Source organism: Diachasmimorpha longicaudata, chromosome 10 (genome assembly GCF_034640455.1).
Source record: "Diachasmimorpha longicaudata isolate KC_UGA_2023 chromosome 10, iyDiaLong2, whole genome shotgun sequence".
Taxonomy (NCBI): Eukaryota; Metazoa; Arthropoda; class Insecta; order Hymenoptera; family Braconidae; genus Diachasmimorpha; species Diachasmimorpha longicaudata.
The window spans coordinates 2,662,115-2,688,347 of record NC_087234.1 but is presented as its reverse complement, the minus strand read 5'-3'; the positions used below and the strand labels follow the sequence as shown (position 1 = coordinate 2,688,347).

Below are 26,233 nucleotides of genomic sequence, written 5' to 3'. Positions count from 1 at the left end.
ATGAATTTTTCATCCCGGTTAATTGAAATGCCCCTCCCCCCCCCTCCTACCCTTCACCCGGGGTTTACCGTTGAGCCTGCTTTGAATTAATTACGCTTTTGCTAATTTATAATAATAGATGAAAAAGCTAATGGTGAACGAAACGATTGTCTACCGCCTCCTAATCGTTCTAACGATGATATACATTTCGCGTAATTTCTGTGTGTGCGATTAAAAGCGATGGAATTTATCGTTCTAACATAGTTCTATATAAGAGAGTGAAAAATTTTCCCCCATGAGATATTTTCCCCATTCCACACGGAGAGAAAAGTCGCAGAGAAATTAGTGTCGGGTACTAAAATCAAGGATCCAAATGCTAGAATACTCGAATGTATTTTATTCATAGTTAAAACTTCATGTCAACCCCATAAATTTTGCAATATATTTTGTAATTAATGATATGTGGCCTCGTAAAATTTACTAGACAGCACTATAAAATTTAAAAGTCTATCATTTTTTATTTGAATTTAAATAAAAAATTGATGGCAATTTCTTTGAAAATCCTATCTAGCTCAGTACATTTTATTGCGTGCTCCTCCATTTTTTACTGTGCCGCACAGCCATTTTCCACTAACTGACTGTCATTGGTTAACGATGAGCTCCGAATATATCCGATTATTGCCGACATTGGACGCCATCATGGGACTTGTTGCATCAGCCATTTACCCTCCATCTTCTCATCGCTCCTTAACCTCAATTTTTCCGAGGCCGATATAGAAGTTTCCCTAATCCGACAAATGTTACTATGCGGCACAGTAATTTTTCTCAGCCCGGCAATTTCCCCCGAATCCATAAAGTACCACTGTACTTTTCACCGGAATCGCACAATAAAAATCCCAGATTTTTCTCTCCTGACAATAAACAAAATTTCCAAAAAATAATTATCAATTACGAATCCGAACATATCCGCAATTTATATCAAAAATTTCTCTCCGTGCATTCTCTCCTAGTTTGATCTCACAAAAAAAAAATTATAATCAATTCGCTATCACCCCAATAGCGCCCCCCATCCCCTCGAAATCCCCATAATAAATTTCCATTGATAAAAAAAAAATCGGCCGACTTCCGTCACACCCTAATGCCAAAAATTCAGTGCCAAATTCAAATGGACAAGTCTAAATTTATCCCAGTGCCAATGCAGAAATAAATTTCACTAGTGTACGTTAGAGCGACGAGAGGAGAGTCTTGATGAATAGCAGAGTGACGAGATGATGTGAAATGGGTAGAACTAGTCGACTCTCCTCGATGCTTTTAGCTAACGTTGCGAATTCACCAGTGTTAATCGTCGGAAATATCCACCTGGTTACTTCAGTATTCCGTTATCTAGTTTCACGATTTACTTTGTCCTTTCGGCTTTCGTATGTTCGTGCACGTGACGTTATTATGACGGAATTTTTTACGTAATTTTTATTTCTACTCGATTCAATTCCCATTTGACGGAGTTCTTTTTTCATTCATTTTTGTGAAGTGAATGACATGTCGGCTGTCACAACCAATACACCGGGCACGTCAAAACAGTCTGACAACAGTGAGTTTATTCATTACTCAATTGACAAGATAAAAAAAATATTATTAACTTATTTTTTGGAGGAAGTGAGATAAATGCGAATAATATTATAAATCAATTATGATGTGTATTTATGTTATTTATTTGGTTTATTTATTTTTGTTATTTATTTTCAAAGAGATTCGATGCCAATAACATGTGGAATTATAAAAAATTGTAATTTGTTTTTAGTTATCGCTATGGAGGTTGATGTAATGGGATATGATGTACATTATGAATAATTTACGAAATTAACGTGAATTGTTTTAATGATATTATGAATATTAATAGGGGGAGAGAAAAGTTGGATGGAATTATCTAGAAAATCGTGATGAATCTGATGGAAAGTAATCGTGGATTCGATAAAAAAGTAGTTGTCGAGGATATTTTATAATTTAATAGCTAAAAAATTAGTGAATATTAATTTAATAGCGAAGATAGAAACGAATATAGAAATACTCATGTCTCCGTGACGTTTTTGAGAAATATCTCCGAATCGAAGGAAGATAGGGGAATTGACATTATTATATTTATTATAGAACTCAATTCGCTCTACAAAAAAGATAATAATAATAATTTTGCTATCTCGCGTGGATTTCAACCCATTCAGTAAAAACTGAACGACAGCAAAAAGAAACTGATCTCAATTACTGTTGTCTCGATTGGATTTTTATTGTTTGTTGCACAATGGAAGCATTAATTTTAAAGCCAATGATTATAAATTGCCTAATGATCAACATGCCATTATCATGGCATTAATTAATTCTCATGAAGTAATTAATTAATTAATTATAGAAATTAATTTTTGCTAATGAAAAAAAATTTGCATTCAATTACCATTGTAGTCGAAACCAGTTTCTTGCTTTATGTAATTAACTATTTGTTTGTTATATTCTTTACATCGAGTAGTTCTGAGAATATTTTTCTCTTTTTGGGATTTTTAATTTTAGTTTTAATTTTTTTTCCGAATTTTGGAATTAACGGAATGCGTGTAATTCCTTGCAAATTTCTGTTGGTATAATCCTAGCTAGGCCATGGTCAACGCATCTATTTTCGTGTATAAACGTTTTAGTTCAATGTAGATACGTATCATGTCTAAAGAAAATTTTGCATATGCGGTGAAATTCCTCTGCATCGGCACTGAATCAACGCTTATCAAGTGAATTTATTGATTCACCTTGAAGTCTAGGCGATTTAAATACTGCAAAGGGAATTTTATTTGCACTTCAATTTTTGGCGATAGAATAACATTATAAACGAGGAATAAATGAAATAAAATTTTCATTCTTCGACAATTAAAAAAATTCAAATAAAATCCTTTCTGAAAGTCAACTCTCATGTCCATTAAAAAATCTTCAAAATCAACGTCATGCAATGAAATAATTTCGTCAACAATGACGTCAGAAAATAAATTATACAAAACAATTTAATAATCACTTTCACTTCGTAAAATTATTTACAACCGGCTGAGCTGGATTTCCCAAAAATTGAAAACCAAATAAAATTCCCTCCGATATTAACAATCACAAAATTTTCCAACGACTTCACTGAATTAAACAATCCACTCGTCTATTCAACAATTCTCTCCCTTCCCCCGTCTGCTAGACAAATATATTGAGACTAAAAACATTGAGTTCCTCTCAACTTTGAATTTTGTTAATAATATTCACTTTTCAATTTCAATTCAGTTGTTTTTCTTTGATGTTTTTCTTTGTTTTACACCGGCTCCTGCAATTTTTTCAATTATATTTATAATAATAATTTTCTAAATTCGCAATGGACGAAAAAAAAACTAGGCTATACGTCCCAGGGTACACCGCCTTCCAGTCCCGCGGCGGGTGCGATATTCTCCAGGGTAATGGGTGCAGCAACCGGGAACAAACAGGCACAGGCTAATCCGTTAGGTCTCGCCGCTGTGCTACTTCAGGGGGCGCAAGGTAAAACCGAGTCAATGACATTCTCTAACGACTCGGTTGGACTAAACCAGTGTTTACATTTTTTTACAACTTGAACATTAATACGGGACAGAAAGCGCTGGTGAACTGCGCCAAAATCGTCCAGGAAATTAAATTTTAAAAAACCTGTGTGACTGTGTGCTTTACATCGATGTCGTTATTAACGATGATTTTATTATTATTTTTAATTTTTTAAAAACTTCAGAGGGATCTCTGCATACCATTTGGTCTATAGTTTTTTATTCGAGGGACTGTTCGGAGACGAATGGGGTGACAGCCCCGATTACCGATTACCGTAATCGATTATCCGTGATTACTCTGACTTCCATTGCCCATGCGATTACCGTAATCTCCGATGATTTGGACGATTACATTCGGCGATTACCAGTGATTTCCCCGATTCAAGGGATTTTCATGTGCCGTAAACAAGGGGGAATCCCAGAATCGTTTGGGAATTTTTTTTTCGTCGTTGGTAGGAATGATGCGCGCGAAATTTGAAAATGAAGGGACTAATTAGGGATTGCTAAAGAATTGATAAGTCACACGATTATTCTGTTTGTGTACATTTCGAAAAACGTAGAAACGGAGATAAATATCGAGTGAAAAATAGGAAATAGGGAAAAGTTAAAGTGACGGTACTGTAATTTTTGTATAAAATTTAGACCAAAATTACGGCGCCCTCTGAAAAAATTTCGTAACGGTTCCCGTAAATTTTTATTAACATATTTCGCACATGAAATATGGAAAAGGTATGTAATTTAAAATTACAAAACGCTTCGAACAAATCACGTGATTTTAGGTCAAATTTCCCTGACAGTTCCGTAATATTTCCTGAGATCATGTGACTCCGGAAGAAGGAAAAACCGAGTACTTTTTATTGAATATTCTTGTTCGTATAAATTTTCCACATAATATTTCTTTCCTGAGGTGTCCCCACGCGACCGTCCGTCCCTCCAGTAACAACATTCAAAGTTTTTTCAAAATTACGTCTTTATTGATATTGAGAAACTCATGACTTGACCATTTTCAAGAACAAAATACTTTGCACTGAGAAACAGAAAAATTTGCCACGAAATTTTGTCCTTTTTTTTAAAAAGAGAACAGAGTTATTGGCGAGTTAAAAGAATTAACTAAGTCAATAGTTGTTTATCCTTAATTGTAAAATATTTCAATGCCACAATCTCTTTATTTAATTTTAGATTTTCTTTATGTGAGTCACACTGTTAAAAAAATTCATGGACAGATAACTATTAATTTTCAGGATTGTGACTTTGAATGCGATTTAGGGATTAAAAGATAATGAAACTTTAGGTTTCACTGGAAGTCCAGTAAAATTCCAGAATTTAAACGAATTGAAGATGAGAATTCCTCAATTTATTTAAATCCACACGAAGAGAGTAAAGGTCCGATAAAAATTACGGGTAAAGTTCTGGTCCAGGAAATACGCAGCGAGTTACGTTATTTTTACGGAGCGTTTCGTACTTTTTATTGACTTCCCCTTAATTTTTATCGGATCTTTGCTCTCACTTGGGAATTACGGAACCTCACGTAATTTTAACGAATTATTTATTTCCGTGCACAATCGAATGTGAATATTCGTTGTTAAATTACATTGAGCTTTCACTGAAGTCGGAAATTTCATTCTATTTTTCAGTTAAGTCACATTTAGCGGTACTGTCCTTGAAATTGACGAATATAGTTGTTTAGTTAGTTTTAACGTACTCTATTGCCAGTAAAAATACCCGAAAAAGTAATTTTCTAATAACACTCTGTGGCGCAAGGGCCTTCAGTCTTTCAACAATATAATTTCGAATATAAATTTTCTGATTTTTAATCTAATTTCAGGAAAAAATCAAACGGAAATTTCTATCTGATCTTTTCACGAAATTTTCAATTTTTTATGCTCTGAAATAGCAGAGAAATTGCACCATAAAAATGTCTGCAATTTTTTTCATTTATTTAAAGTGATGTCTACAATTTGCTTTGTAAAATTTAGTCAAAAATTTTTAACAGCGCAACTGGCTCATTCCTCAAAATCGAAAGAATTTTTACATGAGATACAGAGCTCTTGGTAATTTTTCAGTCAAGAATATGAGACAAGTAAAGACGTACTTTTCAAAAATCTGTCGTCGCAGCATAATTTCCCAACCCTAAGTCCGCACAACACCGCAGTGCGCTAGTTCCCTAGACCGATAATGATACCATTATTCCTACCCCCTCATCATTGATCATTCAACTGATCAGTCAATTGACCGAATAATTCACATTCTTCTCCATAAACAAGCTTCAATTTATTTTCAAGTAAGCTAGCGATATCCTATCGATTATCAGTAATGACTAGAAGTGTCGGCTCATTACTGAAGTGCTAAAATAAAACTGAAAAGCCGTACGAAATCATCACAATCTGTAGATTATTGATTTATCATGAGACGATGTACTCGAGTGTGGGCTGAACTTAAGGTAGGAGAAGTAGTAAAAAAAATAATCTGCTAAATCTAATAAAGACACCACGCCATTCACACGTGTGAATAATATCAAATTATGTGTTACTCTGAGAACATAGTAATTTTTACTGCGCCCCTCAAAATTCAATAATAAAATCAGTAAAAAAAATCAGTAAAATTTACTTTCGACTCAATAAAAAAAAAAAAAATTCAACGGAAATAACTCAAATTCCTGGCCTTTGACCTCGATTACTATGCTCTCATGGTATTTTTAAATTTTATATTCCCTTTGTGCATAGTCCCCGTATTCGTCCCATGAGTCGCATGGTAATTAACTAGATAAGAATAATTTATTCGATGTGTCACGAAGTCATCACTCACTATGACATTTTTCCCGACAATAACCAAAACCAATAAACCCTCTGCCAAAATTCCTGATATCTTTAAATCTTTCGTGTGGCCATTCTACTAAAAAAATTAAAAACTAAAAATTACTGTCGAAAAGCCAGGAAAATTTGCGATGTTCAGAGGTGGTTATACCTCTCCCTCCCTCCACGGAATTCGTGAAAAAAAAATCCTGAATTCAACTCCGAATTCTCCTCTCAATAACTGAATTTGAAAAAATTAATAAAAATCCTGATATCTTTCGCCTGTTTTACCCCAATAAAAAGTGAACCATCTCAGAACGACAGATATTTCCGATGCCGCAGGGTGAACATAATCCCCCCCTCTCCGACCCCTCATTACAATAAAAAAATTACGAATTCTGAGCGCAGATAAACCCGAAAATCCTTGACATGTCTATCTGACTGAGAATTGCCTGTTAAAATGGATTTTGTGGTTTGATTTCCATCAAGAATATTGTCCTGGATATCCCATGATATCTTCAGAACCATAATAATCATTAAACTCATTCAGAATTGATCTCAGTCTGCGTAAAGTCTGAAATTTCTACTGAAGTAGTAAAATTCAGTTTCGATCAGACCCAAGGATTTTCTACTTATCATCCCATCAGCCGTGAATCCCTTCTAACTTGTACTGATGTGCACACTAACCACTCCACTGCACATAATCACAAAAAAAATGAATTACTTCAATTAACAAAAGATTCTCTCATCACAATCACAAAAGAGTGGAAGATGATTGACACTCAATTACCAATAACTCGAGATCAACAGACCTGAATTGGGAAATTCTGACGTCATTTTGAAGATAATTTCTCAACCTTCAAAATGAATCCAGACTTTTTGAATTCGGATCATTTGGTCAGAAGTTATCACCGATTAGATGGACATCATCTGATTGAAAATCGTGAAATAGAATAAGTCAATTTGACTAAAGCTCTGGTATTTCGTGAATATCTCAAAAACAAATGGAAATATCAACATTTTTATCATAATCTTTCTTTTGCAGAATCAAAAAATCTAAAGAAAAGGTCCTTACAAGATTTTTCCATCTCCGTTAGTTCCTGAGATATCACCAAAAACCTCAGACCTCAGACCAGAAAAAATTGTCTTGTTCAGTTTTATCGATTGACCCCACTTCTCAATGTAAACAAATAAATGTCTAGTGCACCCAGATCATTATCAGGTATTGAATAGATAGATTAGGCTTCATTAGGCTTGTAATTGTCCTATCCTAACAACTGACTTCAAACCTTGAGTGATGATGCACCGGAAAAGTTGGTAAGACTCCTGAAAGTCATCAAAAATCTTAATAAATGATTTGGCCACTGGAAGGAGGAAAACTGGATGGCTCATTGGAAAATTCCCCTGTATGGTTGGTTGCATGAATTAGCTGGCAATGGAACTGGAAGCCGTGGAAGCAACAGCAGCAGTGGAAGTAGTGGAAGTGTCGCCAGCCAGAATAGCCAAGGTGTTCCATCCGCAACGACAATTCGCGCCTGCAGCAGTGCCACTGATGTACCAAGACGAGAGAGTTCATCAGCAACTGGTCGGTAGATTAAGGATCGAGGGATTAAAACTTTTCTCTTTATCTTCAAAGTTGTAGTGAATATAAAGTATTCGGACAAAATGGAGTATTTAAGGCAATGCAGGAAACTTTTTATCGTTTTTATAGAGAAAGGGTCAGATCCAACAGAAATAATGTCAAGTCCTATTTGAATTTCCCGCCTCAAATCCTGATAATTCTTATCGTGTTTTGGATTCACTGAGTTTTGGATAATATGGTTACTTAATGGACTAATAATACTATTTTGATTTCCCATTTGACACATTCAAAAATCGATATAATAATTGATTTATAAATTTCATTGTTTCGAAGAAAATCAATAAAATCAACAAAAATCCACTTTTTGATTGAGATTGTCCCTTTTGGACTTGAGATTAAAATTTTTGCATGAAATTTCTAGCGACTCTCGTGCGAAAACTACCTTAAAAAATTGCCTTTTCCCCAACTCTCAATTAAACGCGAATGAAGTAATTTAAAAGTTCATTAACATTTAAGTGTCAATCAGAATCTCAAGAGATTTCCTGAAAAGTTCTGTCTCCTATCTTGACCCTCAAAACTGACCACCAACGTCAGCCCAAATATTGACCGACTCCTCTACAAAACCGCCAAAAAAGTTTCCCTAATTGACTAACCAATAACTATTAAAAAATCCTCCACAATGATCTTCGCATTAAAAAATCGTTACGAAGAACTCATTGAAAATGAAACCACAAAATGTACCAGATATCAGTCAACCGATCATCATCAAATGATCAACAACTCATTTAGACAAAGAGAAAAGTATTAAAGTCTCATTATCACCTTCTCTATAAAAACAAATTGATCATCACTCGCAAAAACAATTATTCGTCTCATTGATGTTATTTCTTTTATTGTGTCTCTGTGTATGTTGCCCAACACGCATGTCCACGTTGTACGTCTTCCCGTCTTCCCCTTCTCTTCTGCTTCTTAACTCTTCTAATCGCATTACCAACGATTGAGGATAACATTGAATACCTGAAAAAAAAAAATTCAATACATTACGATTATTGTTGATAAACTAATAAATTAAAATGCATGAAGATGGCTCGGAGGTGTGTGAGCGACGTGGAGGAATGGGCTATGGTGAAGCCAATGGTGAGGATGATGGTAAGGAGGAAAAACATTTTCCCTCGATGGACAATCAATCGTGCTCGTCATTTCGACAATGTTTATTGTCGTAAACATCATTAGGCGCACACTCGAAGTTACATGGAGTCTCAACAAATATTATTTTCATCAAATAGTTTTCATTATTATCAATGATCATTAATCATTCAGATTTGTCAGTGGTAATTCATAATTTTCAGTAAAATGGTTATCGATACCTAATGATGATTAACGATTAATCCGGATCATTAACGATTAAGCATTATTATTATGAATGTTTAATGATAATTAATGGAGATTAATAGTGATTAATCATCGAAAATAGACACAGTCGATCGTCGGTTAATTTCTAATCATTGATCATGCATATTTGTTAACGATAGTTCCTCGTTATCAATGAGGATTAATTCTAAACGGTTAATGGTGATGAATGATTATTCCATATGAAGTGTTATAAGGAGGGTTTAATCATCGGTGATCATTTTTAATCGTCATAAATTAGGACGCGTTATTATTGATGATGAATGTAATTACCCACTAGCAATGATTAATGATTAATAATGGTGAATAGTCATTAATTGATAGTTATTATTAATCGTCAATCGGCTATTAATAATTATGTATTACAGTGATAATTATTTAAATCATTAGTAATATTTATAAGGACGAATGATAATGATTATTAATGATTTCTGGTTATCTATTGACCATTAATTGTTTTATTGAGCAACAACTAAATAGTACTAGCTTGAACTACGATAATCATTAAGGAATAGCTAATTTATGTGAAAAAATCGTTGAAAAATTAGGAAATCAATTGATAGTGAAGTGCAATTGTGCCGAATTATTTTTCGTTAGTGAAAATATTGTAAAGGCGTCAGGAATAATAAAATTTATGAGAAAAATCTCAGGGTTTTTTTAATAAGTAAGATTAGGTTTCTTTGTAATTTTTCGTGATATTCCGGGTTCTCTCGATGTTAATGATGAGTTTCAAAGTTGGATCGATTTCAGGAGACGGAGACAATCGCGTAAGAATTATTTTGTTGTTGGAGATTATTTTCAACCTGAATCACGTGAAGGTCAGTGGTTATTCCAAATCAAGCTCAGAAATTCAGTGGTATAAAAAATATTTGTTTTTGATCGCTATTTGGTTTTTGAGAAATTAGTTGAAAAAATGAGCAAATAATTTCTTTTCAATTTTTGATATCTTATGATACAAGCCAGCAATTTTAGTAATAATAATTAGAAAATAAATAATATTTAGAAAATTATATTTTAATCGCAAAAATTAATTCCATGAAGAAAATTCAATCAGAGGTAATACAGTAAATTCCGTTCAATCTCTGATATTTCTTGACACAACGGTGCGATTTGGATTAGTCAAATGTCATTTTGAAGCTGAAAAAAAGGTCTTGAAAATGACATCAAATTCATCTAAATTCGCTCTGCCAATCTCGAGATATTCGCAATAAAAATCATTCATTATGAACCAACTTCCTGTATTTTTGTCTAACCACTTGGCGACTGAATTTAGCTGTCCTATTTCGACCAATGAGAGATCATAAATTTTCTCATCAATAATGTACCGTCATAAACACTGACCTTCGCGTCTGCCACCTGAAACGCTTGTGGATCGCTCCACTGCGCAGCTCAATACTTGAAAAAAAAAAACACGAATAGAAAACTCAAGAATTATCATTTACCCTAATAAAAAAAATGTGTTTTAATGAGGAAGGTATATGCTTGTAGAAATAAGAATCATGTGTCCCGTCAAGACCTGCAGCCAGCTATCAACCAACTCGCAGTGCTCAGGTAACGCGTACAACGTAGAAGAGAAAAAAAGTAAATCAATAAAGTCGCTCGTCGATCCTCGTCGCCATCAAAGATCGAACGATCTGCTATTCCCCATTTTAGTAAAAAAAAAAATTAATTGCTTCTGGGCCACTCCGAAATTTTCGATTTTTTATTTTTAGTGTTACTATTTTTTGAGGGACAATTCTACGTTTCTTTTTCAAAAATAAAATATTTGAGAAAATGTTTAAAGCGATTATTCTTGTTTGATGCCTTAGGAAGTCATTTCGAGTCAGGAAAAATGGCGCAGAAAATATTTCTAATAGTAATTAATTGAAATGTTCCAATTATTGAAGTTGAAAGTATCGATAGTTCACTATGACGTACAAACTTTTGTTAAACTTTGGTCTCGACGAGGGATCGACGGGCGCATTCGGATTTCCTCGAATTTATAAAAAAAAAATAATTAAATTTGTTCTTAAACAGATTAAAAAATCACTAATTAAAGCAATAGACGAGGCGTTTGATTGAGTGAAAAGTATAAGAAATTCTGGCACAAATTATTAGAAAAATGAATGACATTGATAGAGAACTAATAGATTAATCAATTAAGTGAGAATAGTAACTAGGAAATGATTTATTGAATAATCGATGAAAAGTTAGAGATATAGACCCATTGGCTGCAGTGAGTGCACGAGCCTATGAAAAATTAAATAGAATAAATAAATATTGATAAATTGTTAACGAAAACTCGTATTGGCGTGGGATAGGACGACGTTAGATGTTTAATTAATTTTTAAAAATCGTGCATGTGGCTGTTGTGCTGTGCGATGTACCGGAAAGAGCCTGAAGCCTCGGGATATCGTTTTTGTTTGACTGATAATAAATTGTTGAAAATTACAGCACGCCGACAGGAGATTATTAAGATGACTGAGCAACTCATCGAGAGTATCAATACTGGTGACTTCGAGGGATACACGTAAGGATTTTTTAATGTCTTTGTTATTTTTATTCACGAAGAAAGTAATGAACATTTTAGTGGAGAAATATCCAAGGAAATTCGTCCACAATTTTCTATTAAATTAAATTGAAATATTTTGAGAGAAACGATTTTAGGAACAAACATCTTGTGATATTTTTTGCAAAGGATTTTTTAAGGTACTGGTTATGACGTTGAATTTTTGTTGTTTATAATGTTGTCTGGGCTTGTTAGAGTAGCTCTGCACTTATAGTAAGTTCAAAGATTATTGAAAACAACACAAAATTTTTAGGAAACTCAATTACATTTCGAATCTAGATTTTTCTAATTGAATTACAGTTACAAGGAATTATTTGATGCTTCGTAAAAGATAATCCATTTTGAGAAACACGTTCTATTATTTATTTATAAACAAAATGTTTTAAAAATTATTCTCACGCAATTTATTGAAAAATTTGGCAAATAAAAATATTCAAGGGTAGCGTATCCGGTTGGTAAGTACCGACCTGGGGATAGAGCTACTTTAATTAGCGATTTATGTAAATACTTATAAACAATTAATTCTCGAATAAATCAATCGGCGATACCGGAATAAATAAAACAGATAATCATTCTCTAATGCCGAATAAGGTTCACTGATAAGGTTCGATGATGCTCGAAGACCCTCGAAGATTATCGAAGGGACGAAGAAACCATTCGACCGAAAATGGCCGGTTTATCAACAATTACAATAACAATATTTTATCATTTATCTCCTAATTAATTCACTTCGTATTTTGTAACTAATTAAATTTCATCTCTTTCTAGAAAAATCTGCGATCCTCACCTAACTGCATTTGAGCCAGAGGCTCTAGGTAATTTAGTCGAGGGAATGGACTTTCACAAATTTTACTTTGATAATGGTAATTATGCCTAGTTTGCATCACTCCTTGTCAGATAACTATTAATCTCAAAGTTGCACCGAAACGAATAATGTTTCAACCCATCACTTGGTATCAGTCATTTGAAAATTCCTATAATTTATTTTCTCTCTCATTTTCATCACAAACCGAGGCTTTTTATCATGTGAAAAATAAAATTCTGTATATTCTATGGATTTTTGAGTTCAGCTTGTCAGCGGAATTATCACTGGGAGAGCTAATTCATTTTTGAGTTTAAGAATATCAAATTTCTGCTCGTTGTAATGTTAAATTTAAACCCCAAGCAGTCCTGGGGAAGAACTCAAGTTGCAAAGCTGTCAACACGACAATCCTCAACCCTCATGTTCATTTACTGGGGGATGATGCTGCCTGCATTGCGTACGTCAGACTCACCCAATACGTTGATAAGTAAGTACAATAACTGAGTCAAAGTTGTTGTCATGTGGATGAAGTCTTCCTCCTTTTTCGATGAGTGCAATCAGCAAGTCGAAAATATTTTGTTTTTCCCAACGTGTCCATGAAGCCAAGACAACGATAAAAATCCGAATATCTCAGAAACTCCTGGTGCTCTTGGGGATCAGCAAACCAAACACTTGATCTCGTCCTTTGGTATTGCTTTACGACTAAAAAATTATCAGACACAGCTGACAAAAAATACACTAAATTTATCTGTAAATATTTGAAATCCTTAATTTGCAATTCTAAATCAAATTATGCCATAAGTAAAAAAATGTAGAATAGCTGGTGTAACATTAATGACAGCGTCAATAACCCATTATACGGGCTATATGACTTTAAACTAATGAATAAATAAAATATCTTAGAAACTACGATCGACAAAATGACCCTTTTCAGGCGAACAACCGCAAACACTTCCTCCGCTGCTTTTAAAATCCTCCAGGAGGTTTATCCACCAACAAAAAATTCTCCAGCAATCGTAAACCTCAATTAATTAACAAACCTGTTCAAATGACTTCCAGACAAGGTGTAGCCCACACCCAGCAGAGCGAGGAGAGCCGAGTGTGGCACAAGAAGGACAACAAATGGCAAAATGTACATTTCCACCGAAGTGCAGTGACAGGTCCCTCGCCATTCTCCTACAATAACAAATAAATCAGCATTACCTGGCTCGCTCCATTATATTCCACAACCAAGTTTTTAACGAATAGCAGAAAATATGCATAGAGAAAAAAAAAGAGGTATAGAATCACGAGGAAAATGGATTAAAAGACGGAATGATAAAGCAAATGTCACGGATGAGAAACACGAGGGAATAATAGAAAAAAATTGTTTTTCGCGAAATACTTAATTAGAAGGACCTTCTGATTAACTGGATGTGGGGAATTTATGTGACAAAATGAATTATTGATGATTTATTTGTTCCTCTATGAGCTCAATGAAATGTCACAAGAGCAATGAGAATATTTATGAATTAAAATTCGTATGATAAAAAAAAAAATTGTCGGCAATTTCATCACTTCTCTTCTACTTTCTACGTGTCGATGTGACAATTTAACTCGAATAAATTCTGAAATAATTCATTTAACTAATGAATAATACTTGAATCTCACGTGAATGGTAAAATGGCTGATGAACTGGTGGTTTTTGAATAATTATTTTATCTTTATGTCAACGAGATGCCGAATGAATCATTGAATACTAAACGAAGTCTGCTTACGATTTTATTATTAGTTAGAGTAACAAATTTATTGTAGAGGGGAATCGAGGTAGAAATGGCCGCCGAGGGTTATTGGGGAATTGAGGCATGATCGAGCCTTAATATCGACCAATGTGCCATGTAATGAAGTCTTACGATAAATCAAGTTTCAGAGGGAGGTGGGGTGGGAGGCTACGGAATTATTTTGCCTGGCATTTTTTGCTATTTTATTCGGTATTTCTGGGATCGTAGGTGATACACGCTGAGGAAGGTTCAATAAAGATTCGATAAAAGTTACGAATGATCGAGTTAAATGTAATCGAAGTGATCTGTAAATAACGCGCCAGTTTCGTTATTTTTACGGAGCTTTTAGTGCTTTTTACTGAATCGTCAGTAACTTTTACTGGACCCTCGTACTGTCGGAACTATTTCTCTTCGTGCGGAGGAAATAATAGATGATTGGAGGAGAATGAAGATTTTTAGGTGATAATGGGGTAAAGAATAACGGTATTGGAAGAAATTTATAATGATTCCAAGTGACATCATCCCACACTAATTTATTCTAAATGAATTCGCGAGAGTTTCATCCCAAACTATAAATTCCGATGGAATTTTTCACGTTTACAACAATATTTCAGGCCGAGGACATTATTTACTATTTTCAGAGAAGAAGACAGTCTTTTTATTCGTTTATTTCATTTGTTTGTTCGGGGAAAAATAAACAAATTCAAAGTCTTTCGTCTTCTACGATTTTTTTTTAATTTTCTAGTTGTCATGGGAAGCAATAGAAGAGAATATTTACACATTCAGAAAATATAGATGATGGTGACCGAAGGAAAGAGTCAACAAAATAAGTTTTGGAAATTCCCTGACTTTTTTACATCCAATGATCAAAAATGCAGATTTCAATCTCTGACCAACTAGACCAGTAATGAAAAAATAGGATGAAACTGTCGTGGAATCAATTAAATTTGGAATAACTTCTGGGATGAATTATCCTATGATGAATTAACTGAATATCGTCTAAAATGATAATTCAAAAAAACTCTGAGCGAGTTTAATCAATCATGAGAGTTATTAAGATTACAATCTTGTTAATGGAGTTAAGGAGATGAGTTGGTAAAATGATTTTGTTATGATTTGATTACCTGAGGCTAGCGGATCTAGAAAAACAATTTTGAATATGTTCGAATGAATTTAATACAATTCAATATCAAACAGAAGAGCGATTCAAATCGATTTAGCTGTTACTTGAGTTTTTGGAGAATATCTGTGGACCTGAGGGAGATTAAAAATTGTTATGGTAACAGAAATTAAATATTCGCTTCAAATTTTGAAATATTCATCGAAAACTATCGACTAAGCAAATTTCACTTGAGCTTGTTTTCTTTTTCGTTACTGAAGAGTTTTTCACATATTCAAGAAATTCTCTGTCCACGTCTTTTGATTCAAAATATATTGTTGGAATTACTTTCTAGAATCTTTTAAAAATCTCTTCCTAAACAAATGCAATTTTCTGTCTTGCGGAATTTTCTTAAAAAAATCTCGTAGCACTTTTGCAAAAACCTCTAGCTTGAAAATTATATTTATAAAACAATTGATGAGTAATTTTCATCTGAACTATTTTGAAAATATCTCTGGAACAAATGGACTCATCAAAACTACATTGCCAGACTTTTTTCGGCTTATAAAACTGCAAAAATTTTAGCGATTTTTTCCTGCATTTTTCCTTCTCGAGATATTTGCAAAAATCCCGATAAAAACTTTTCTCAACTCATCTCCACTCCTCTACCCAATCGAATTTATTAACTAGAAAGAAATAATATGAATCAATCGTACACGAAAATTCAGAATTCGAGGGAGGACAAAATCACTCGAGACTCCTCACAACACAGTAGATAAATTAATGAATAAATGAAAATTTATCAGCCTGCGCACGTATATCCCTAATGATTTTACATCTAAACCTAAATTAAAACGATACAATCAATAAGAATTTAGTGATTTTGTCAGTTCAAGTTGACTCTGTTTTTAATTAATGAGAAAAACAACTAATGGAGATAAAAGAAACATTAGGATTAATATTTGGGGCCCACTTTTATCGTCCCACTGAGTGACATCACTGATGTTCCTTCCAGAGAGGTTCAGGCTTGCTAGATCTGTCCGCCTCTGCATCGCCATCTCCCCTTTATCACCACCATTTATTCATTTTTAATTAATATTTAGATAATAAACAAATAAATAAATAATTAAGTCATTTTTATGTGAAAATAAGAAGAAAAAAAATATATAAGCAATCACTGATAGAGAGCACGTCTTGATGATTAACTAATCAATTGATAATAGAACAAATGAGATGAAGATTGATGTTGCATGGCGAAGCAAGGCGAGACAATTTTTAACAAATTACATTTAAATTTAATTAAACAAAATGAATTTAATGTACAGAACATTCTTCCATATTTATTTTCACCCTCTGATAGCCGTGTTAATCGTTAATTGTTTAACTGAATTCGTGTGCTATTTATCGAAAAAGACAAATTGATGGAAAAATGAATGTTTCTCTAATTTTTATTCATGAAAAAATTCTATAGACACTCAGTGATTTCTCATAGACTATTCCCGGAGCTCCGAATATAAGTGGAGAAGAACAATGACTAAATGATTGAGTTGTATTGATGATGTCTCAGAATTCAGTCTTCCAGAACCTTATTAAAAGCATTCGTCACTAGAAATTTTATAGAAGAGTTCGTGGGTTCATTCAGGGGCAACTTTACAGAGCTTTCTATAGAATCTATGGAAATCAATATATGAAACAAACGTTTACCGAATTTCTTCTAGATTCTTGAGAAAAATTGCAACATTTTGAAATGTTTGTGGAAAATTTTGTGCTGTTTGTTATCGTCTATAGATTATCTAGAGAAATGATATAGACAATTCTGTAGATCTTCTTGCGTGATAATTATAAATCACGTATATGGAAATGCATAATTGCATACAATATTTCATTGGTTTGTCTATAGAAAATATATTTACATATTTCCATAGACTTAATTTTCGGCCCTTTAAAATTTCATTGCTATTGCACTCCGCCACAGTCTATAGAAACTCTAATATACCTGCTCCCTATAATTTCATCTTCTATAACACTTTCAAATTTTTATAAACATCTGTATAAAACTACTCAAGAATTTACAAAACAATTGATTGCATTCTTGGAAGACATAATCTGTGCGACGATATTGGCTATAGAAATTCATCGAAGCCTTGAGAGTCAGAATATAAATCTTCAGAACAATTAACGAGTAATGCCACAGAAAATGTCTATAGAATTTTTTCAATCCATCATTGAAAAACTAGTTGATTAATTCTATTCAATTTCCTCTTTACTCGATAAATTATAAATATTATAAATAAAAAATGATTGTTTATGTGAATGGCGAGTCATGAAAAAAAATATATAGTGTAGTGTGAAGTAAAGTTGAGTTATAGTTCAATTATATCGAGGGAAAGAATTGACATAAATTGAAGAAAAATAATTAAATAATTCGCGCTCTCTGTCGTGTCTCTTTTTGCATAGTTAATGTTACATGCATAATATATAAATATTCGATTGAATAAATTAATAACAATGAGAATGGAATAACACTGGCGTTGGATCTCTCTCGCACGATATGAAGATATTAAAAATTATAAATATAAACAAATTCATGTCAAAGAAGAAAAATATTAGGGCGAAATCATTGATTGAAAAACCATTTTTATCGAATTTACCTTCGTTATTTACGATTGATGAATATTTCTACACGTTCGTACATTCTCCATAGTTGTCACGAGTAAGTCTCAATCTAATGAATGAAAAATACCAAAAAATTATGAAAAAAAAAATATTAATGAATAAATAGAAGTAAACACTTTTGCCATCGTATTATATATATAAATATTATAAATGATTAAAAAACAAACTTTAAAGAACATTACTAAGAATGAAGATATGATTTATTATATTACAGATATATTACAATGATATAAATATTAAAACCATGAAGGAAAACATAAAAAAAAATGATTAATGATAATTAATTAATAGTTATTTCTACTACTCTATTTCATCGCTTCTCTACGTGTGATTGTTGTATAAAATAATTATTATTTATTTCCAATTTTTCTCATTACGAAATAAACGTTTAAATAAAACCAACAGTTTATGAATTGTGATTATTGATGATCCAGAATCATTTAGATGTTAATTTTAACAATACGGTAGGAGAGAAAAGTTAAGAACAAAACCATTAAGAAGTTGTTTATGTCGCAAGATCGTGCTCTGTTGACAAATAATTTCTATTAATCATTATTGTCTATGTAGATCGGTAGATCATCAAGACATGAGAAAACTATGGGAATACCCGAATTTAACAACATTAATCAGCTACTACAGCAGCTGGGAATTTTGTACCATTTTCTGATTAACCCAGTTTATGTAATGAAATACTAATTGGTGTGGGTTTGTTGATAGTCCCGAACGTTTATTGTTCAGTGAAGATATGATACCAACTATTATTATATTAATTAGTGGCTGCCATGATAAAATATCTGTGGTTGAAATGTGCCTCCACAACAAAGCACTGAAAATGGAATTTTAATTAGTTCATGGCATTTCAGAATTTATTGTAGCGGTATTTCCAGCATATTATTCATATTATTCCAACTCAGAATTCCACTCGAAGAAGGTCCTCGTAGTTTTGAATTTTTGATTACCGAGATTAAGGGATGAAACTTGGCCCGATCGGGGAGAATTTAATTTTCCTCCGAACAGCCTCTGTTTAATTTATTAATATTCGTTAGGAACAACGAGACATTTTTTTAAATGAGCAGACGAATTTTCACACTCGTTACCCAGCTGCCAGAAACGACGGTGGCGCCTCTCACCGTCGGAGTCAGTACTAACGTGTGGAATCATCTTTTTCCCGGATCTAAACCGCTCCTTAGTCGGTCGTCTATGGTTTCGCCTGTGGCACACAGAGGTTCCACTCAACTTCAAGGTCGATAAGGTACCTTCTGAGGAACCTCCTGAGACGGTACACAGCGCCACGCACGGCGTCCCGAGGTACTTCCCCTCTATTTTGGCAAAGGGCATGAACTGAAGTAGAAGTACATCCCCAAGTTAGTAACGCCCCCGACAGTTAGAGGCGCCACAATCGATTTTAATGGTGGACAGTGACCGGGAGATTTGTCTGTAGAATGGCGGACATACGATATCTTTTCCCAAAGTGAAGTAAATCTATCGTATGCAAATTTGTACCCGTGTATAATGAGCTCAAAATATTTCTGCAGCTCTTCATTTATTTTCAAATAAGCAACTCAGTAGTTTGAGAAGGTTTTTACATTTGATTGTGCCTAGCTCACTTCATAGAAACGACGACTGCAGCAGTTGAGAAGTTGGACCAAAGAGGATTAACTTGGTACCACTCTGCATTGCACCTTCAACAGACCCCACATTTGATCGTGTTTTGGCGCCACACCGGCCCAAGAGTGTCGAGGTACCACAATTTTCTCCCTCGACGCCTCAATAATTCAGTAAAAAATGTCGAAAAAAGATGTCAAGCCAGTGAACACTTTATTCAACTACTTTAAGTCTCCAAAAAACACAACACCACAAGCTGAGAAGACGACACCGAAGCAGAAACCCGAGCCAACGACTCCAGTACGTGCCCCCAAGGGTCGAGGTTAGTCGCCATTAATTATTATTATTTATTTTTAATCATTTTTTTCTGACTCCTCGAAACGTCAACAAATGTCAACAATGATTTTTATGGAGATTGATGCAACGGGGTCGAGTGATAGTCATTTTTTGGGTCTCGAGAGCTGCCATTTCTTTGTCGAGACAACCGACGCTTTTCCAGACAAAGGGAGACAGTCCTCGACTATTCCGCGATCCCAAAACTTAATTACATCATTATTTATTGTGATTTTTACGAACTAAATTCTTGTTTATTGGCACTTGTCCAGTTGTCGTGAGGATGTGGCTCCAAAAATTAATTGTATTAAACTTATTTCCCTTGAATTTTTAGTTAATTGTTTTTTTGACAATGAATTCAAGTCAAATTAGTTCTTATGCAATAAATTCTCATAATTTGGCATTCTCACGGTTTTTGTTGCTGTTGCTGTTATTATCATTTAAAAGAATTATTGCACTGAATATATTTTCCTTTCATCTTCATGAAAAGGAGACTGGGGTAATACGAAAGATCATTAACAATTGTGTAATTCGTATTATTGTAAATTGTCCCGATTTTCCTGACAAACAAATCCATAACATGAAATATTTAGTAATTAGCTGATTAATAAGGTGCAGTGAAAGAAAATTAATTCTACTAAGAACATGAATGTTCCTCAGTACAAAATTTTGTTGCCTTAAATTTTTATTTCCCACGAGAAAATCCTTTGCATCGAAAAATTGATTCATGATTGATTTACATGACGAAATTTTCATGTAAATAGACATGATAAAAATATCATGAAGCATGTAAAATATTATGTCTAATTACTTCAATATATCTAATTATTTTTGTTAGTAGTTTCGGGGAAAGGAAAAGGCAAGGAAAACAAGGATGAACCAAAGTCCACCAGCAAAAAGCGACCTCTGAAAGCTAGAACACCTGACCTCGATGATGAGGAAGAGGTGAAGAAGAAGAAGAAGAAGGAGGAAGAAGATGACGAGGATGAGGTTACTGCTAAGCCCAAGCGCAGGAGAATCATCATTCCAGAAGATGACTCTGAGGATGGAGGGGATGACAGTGATGACTATGTGCCTGGTGAGTTTTTGTTATATATCCTCTTTTCGTCTTCCTTATACCACGAGTACAAGAGGATGCATGTAATGTTATTATTATCTCGTTCTTCTTGAAGGCTATCCGGCTATCAAGGCCAGATATTTTTTTTACGATTTAATTTCTCCCTTCCTCTCGATATACTAAGGTGAGTAGAAAAATGAAATATTCTCAAGCCGGTTGAACTATTGATAAATCGAATTTTAGTTGATAACGATGGACATTTTCATTCGGAAGTAAAAAAATATAGTTTTTTCCACGGAGCCCAATCCTTTATTTTTAAATGTTAATGCTGAATGTATTTGAGAATTTTTTTTCAGATTTATTATGGCCAATAGAATTGTTCATGTCCCAACATTACTGACTTTTCAGAAGGATCTGAGGAAGATTCTGAGTCTGACGACAGCACTGATGGCGTCACTGAGGGCTCGTTTGCCACAGAAACAGAAACTGATGATGAAACTCCAAAGGTACTCTTCTACCCATCAATGGAAATTATGAAAAACCACAACCCTAGGTGATATGACAATTTATGTGTGATGTTTCTTGCAGAAAAAGCAAAAATTGTCAAGTGAGAAATCAAAGGGAGGAAACTGGAGGTCGAAGAAACCTGTAGTAAAGGTCACATCAAAGGTAAAAATCAAACCTCCAGCAGTAAAATATAAATTGTCTTTTGTGATTTTTTTTTACCCTCGTCAGTTCGTCTCATTCCTTATAGATATCTCATGATGCCATTTGAATGCTGATTATTAAATAATAAAATATACAAATAAAATCATTAACATAAATTTGTATAATTCATTCAAAGTGCAAATGCAAGTGATGCAAATGAATTTGTTCGTAATTTTTCACTTTCCTAGAAAAGAGATTAATTAGCGGAATTTACGAATGCACATATGCACCAGGAAATAAATAAATAAATTTTCAGGATGAGTCCTTCCAGCTGCAAAAGACGCCGTCAGTGACAGGTCCCACATCAGGCGGTGACTGCTGGCCGCACCTGAAGCTCGACTTCCTGAAGCCCGAAAATCGTCGGGACAAGAATCGTCGTCGTCCCACCGACCAGAACTACGATCCTCGCACGCTCTACGTTCCTGAGGACTTCCTGAACAAGCAGACCCCAGCGATGCGTCAATGGTGGATCCTAAAATCCGAACACTTCGACTGTATCCTATTCTTTAAAGTTGGTAAATTCTACGAGCTCTACCACATGGACGCAGTGACCGGTGCCAACGAGCTGGGTATCGCGTACATGAAGGGCGAATGGGCCCACTCAGGTTTCCCCGAAATAGCCTACGGTCGTTTCTCCGGCCTTCTCGTAGAGAAGGGCCTGAAGGTGGCGAGAATCGAGCAGACAGAAAACCCTGAGATGATGCAGGAGCGAGTGAAGAAAACCCCGAAATCCACGAAATTCGATAAAGTTGTAAAACGAGAAATTTGTCAGATATCAACACTAGGGACTCGAGTCTGTTCAGTCCAAGATCCTGAGATCATGTCACCTGAGAGCAATTACCTTCTCTCCCTGGTCGAGAAGACAGACCTGAAAACAAAACTTCCCAAATTCGGTGTCTGTTTTATCGACACAAGTATCGGTGAGTTTCACCTGGGGGAGTTCGACGACGATCGTTCCCACTCGCGCCTTCTGACGCTTCTCTCTCACTATCTGCCAGTCCACGTGGTGTACGAGAAGGGGAAGCTGTCTCAGGAGACCATGAAGATCATCAACACATTATTGTCGTCGGCCCTGAAGGAGCCCCTCCAGAAGGACGTGCAGTTCTGGTCAGCCTCGAAGACTCTAAAGTTCCTGCACGAGGGAGACTACTTTAAGAATGAAACAGGGTCAGATTTTCAGTGGCCTGAGGGCCTTAAGCCCTTCCTCAATCCCGGGGACTCCCTGGGGCTCACCCCGGATGAGGATAAAGAACTGGCTGTGAATGCTCTTGGGGGATGTGTCTACATACTGAAGGATTTCATGCTGGATCAACAGATCCTGGGGCAGAAACACTTTCAGGAGTACGTTTCCCCAGATATTGTCTTGTCGAAGAATAAAATGGAGGAGGGAACTATAACTGTCAGCACAATGGTGTTGGATGCTATCACCATTAATAATTTGAGAATTCTGGGAGACGATGGATCATTACTGAAGACATTAGATCATTGCTGCACAGCTTTTGGGAAGAGATTGTTGAAGGAGTGGATCTGTCGTCCCTCTTGTCGTAAAAACATCATCGTGAGTCGTCAGCAGGCTATCACCGAACTTGTGGACAATCCAGATGTCATGCAGGAGGCTAGAAAATGCATGAGCCAGCTACCAGATATGGAGAGACTTTTGAGTAAAATTCACACTCATGGCAGTGCCCAGAAGTTGAAGAATCATCCTGATGGAAGAGCTTTCATGTTTGAGTCACAGACGTACTCAAAAAAAAAGATTTTAGACTTTACCACAGCTCTCGATGGTTTCCAAAGCTCCATGAAGATTGCCTCCATGTTCGAGGACTTTCAAAGTTATCTGTTAAAAAGAACGCTGAGAAAAGATCCTGGGGGAGAATTTCCGGATCTCCAGGAGACACTTGACTACTTCAAAACAGCTTTTGATCACGAGGAAGCTAAGAAAGAGGGGAATATCGTACCGAAGCAAGGCGTGGATGCTGAATACGACGAGGTACTTGAGGAGCTCAGCACGATAAAAAATGAGAGTAATTCTTATCTTAAACAGCAGGAGAAACATTTTGGTGGAAAAGTGACCTTCGCGGGAAATGATAAAAAGAGATTTCAGCTGGAGGTACCTGAAGGCCGGGCCAAACACGCAGATTCTTCTTACGAACTCCAGGGCCAGAGGAAGGGCTTCAAGAAGTACTACACCAGTGAGTGCAGAGAATTTCTGGAGAGGCAGATGAAGGCCGAGGAGCAGAGGGATAAAATCCTGAAGGACCTTAGCAGAAGAATATTTGCGAAATTCAGTGAAAAGTACGATCTGTGGAGCTCAGCAATCTTCAAGATTGCAACGCTCGATGTACTGATTTCATTCGCTGAATACGCCAGAAGTGCAGAGACATGTGTTCCTGAGATCAATGATGATGATGAGGATGTGTCGACGATCATCAAGGAGGGGAAACATCCATGTATTTCTTCGGATAATTTTGTGCCTAATGACACCAGCATTTCCGCGGAGGGTAATGCAAGTCTCATGATTCTCACTGGTCCCAATATGGGGGGTAAATCCACTCTCATGAGACAGGTCGGACTGATCACAGTGATGGCTCAGATTGGGAGTTATGTACCGGCTGCTGAGTGCAAGCTCAGTCTCGTTGACAGGATTTTCACGCGACTGGGGGCTAGCGATGATATTTTGACTGGGAGGAGCACATTTTTGATTGAACTTAGTGAAACAGCGATGATTCTTCAGCATGCCACCACCAAATCGCTTGTACTGCTGGATGAATTGGGCAGGGGAACATCAACTTACGATGGAACTGCTATTGCTGCTGCTGTTGTCAATGCTCTGACGAAGCTCAAGTGCAGGACACTTTTCTCAACTCATTATCACTCGCTGGTGGAGGACTTTGAGAAGAATGAGAATGTCTCGTTGGGACACATGGCTTGCGAGGTGGAGACTGAGGAGGAGGAGGGAATCTCGGAGGAGACGGTGACGTTTCTTTATAAATTGGTGGAGGGAGCGTGTCCCAAGTCTCATGGATTCAATGCTGCTAGGCTGGCTGGAATTCCTGCGAGCATCACCAGAAGGGCTAGGGAGATTGCAGGGAGATTTGAAAAGGAAGCGAATCAGAGACAAATATTTACTAGTCTTTGCAAGGGAGGGAATGGAGTTAATGAGATTATTAAGAAGCTTAAGAGCAGTCTTGTTGTTTGAATAACGAGACCTTTTTTCTAAATTATTTTGAAATTTGGTCCAGGATTGTTAGGGTAATATTTCATTTTTGGAAGAAAATTCAAAGTGAATGATTGAAGAGAAAATATTGAACGTAATTTTTCTCATTAAATTGTGCGAAGGTTCTAGGTGGTCATTACACAATTGAGTAATTTTCCTTATGTTTTTTTTTGCATTTTCTTTTGTATTTTGTTAGTGTAGACCTTGTACTTTCTGAGAATTTCCATAATGCGCAGGACGCGACCATTTCCCATTATGAGTATCATTCATCGTTTGTGTGACCTTCTGAATTCAATATGATTGGCAGTTCCAATCGGAAGTTCTGGAGGAACTTGACTGAGCCATTAATAGCTGTTCTCTGTTTCGTTACGTTTATTAGATAATTCCTTGAAATCGTCAGTATTTTTTTGTATTGTTACCAACATTCTTTATGTAATAAATATTATTCAGGTACATTTTTTAATAAAATTTTGGATAAATACTCTAATCTTTTGTAAAGTTTTTCTTCATTTATGAACGCGTTTTGACCTTCAAAAATCCCATTTGCAAATTTCCACAGTTTTATTTTATAAAAATGAAAAATAGAAATGTTCGGGAAAAGGATATTAAGTGATTAATTAATACGATAAAAAATAATTAAACTAAATAGCGTGGGTGAAAGGAAAATTAGAGAAATGATTACTTAATTGTCTAAATAGAATAATTATCAGTATTCCTGGTTTCGTCAATAACCAGTCAATCGTTATTTGAGTTGTTCGTAGATTCGATGTGATTTGCAGTAACAATCGGAAATTGTTGGTGAACATTACTGGACCATTAATAGATGTCGTTTACTGGTTCGTCGTATTTATTACACTTTTATTACAGTTTTTGTGTACATTCCTGAAGTATATTTTCCCATAAAACCTTGGTTAAATAGTTTAACGTTTTTATAATTTTTTTCGTTTTTGTTTACTTTATTTTGTAAGGGAGGGTACAACCCTCAAGTTCAAGCAATTTCCTTTTAATTTTATTTCAATTATAACTTAATTTTAATATTATATTATTTGAATTTGATTTCTCTAGAAAGGAAATGTGGGAAAGA

The 26,233-nt window shown here is 35.0% G+C and overlaps 2 protein-coding genes across 27 annotated transcripts in view; both read left to right on the top strand.

Moving 5' to 3' along the window:
- Positions 1–18,631, top strand: part of Camkii (Calcium/calmodulin-dependent protein kinase II) — a 114,544-nt gene extending 95,913 nt beyond the window's left edge. For 6 of the 25 annotated variants that reach the window (XM_064128694.1, XM_064128693.1, XM_064128698.1 and 3 more), the window contains 6 exons: positions 7,782–7,937; positions 9,018–9,083; positions 11,778–11,853; positions 12,661–12,755; positions 13,058–13,181; positions 13,754–18,631. In XM_064128694.1, coding sequence (XP_063984764.1) covers positions 7,782–7,937; positions 9,018–9,083; positions 11,778–11,853; positions 12,661–12,755; positions 13,058–13,181; positions 13,754–13,886 — 650 coding nt within the window. In that variant the 3' untranslated portion in view covers positions 13,887–18,631. Of the gene's footprint in view, positions 1–3,381; positions 3,523–7,781; positions 7,938–9,017; positions 9,084–10,832; positions 10,896–11,777; positions 11,854–12,660; positions 12,756–13,057; positions 13,182–13,753 lie in introns of all 25 variants that reach the window. The other 19 variants (XM_064128701.1, XM_064128703.1, XM_064128707.1 and 16 more) reach the window with 7 other exon arrangements.
- Positions 18,632–19,863: 1,232 nt separating this feature from the next.
- LOC135166455 (probable DNA mismatch repair protein Msh6) lies at positions 19,864–25,636 on the top strand. Of its 2 annotated transcripts, none has more exons than XM_064128671.1 (5): positions 19,864–20,156; positions 21,006–21,245; positions 21,633–21,730; positions 21,813–21,893; positions 22,189–25,636. In XM_064128671.1, exons 1-5 carry the CDS (start codon positions 20,015–20,017, stop codon positions 25,129–25,131), a joined length of 3,504 nt encoding a protein of 1,167 aa, XP_063984741.1. In that variant the 5' UTR covers positions 19,864–20,014; the 3' UTR covers positions 25,132–25,636. The 2 variants fall into 2 exon arrangements, with proteins under 2 accessions (XP_063984741.1, XP_063984742.1); XM_064128672.1 differs by having other exon boundaries at positions 19,865–20,156; positions 21,009–21,245.
- Positions 25,637–26,233: the final 597 nt, after the last annotated feature.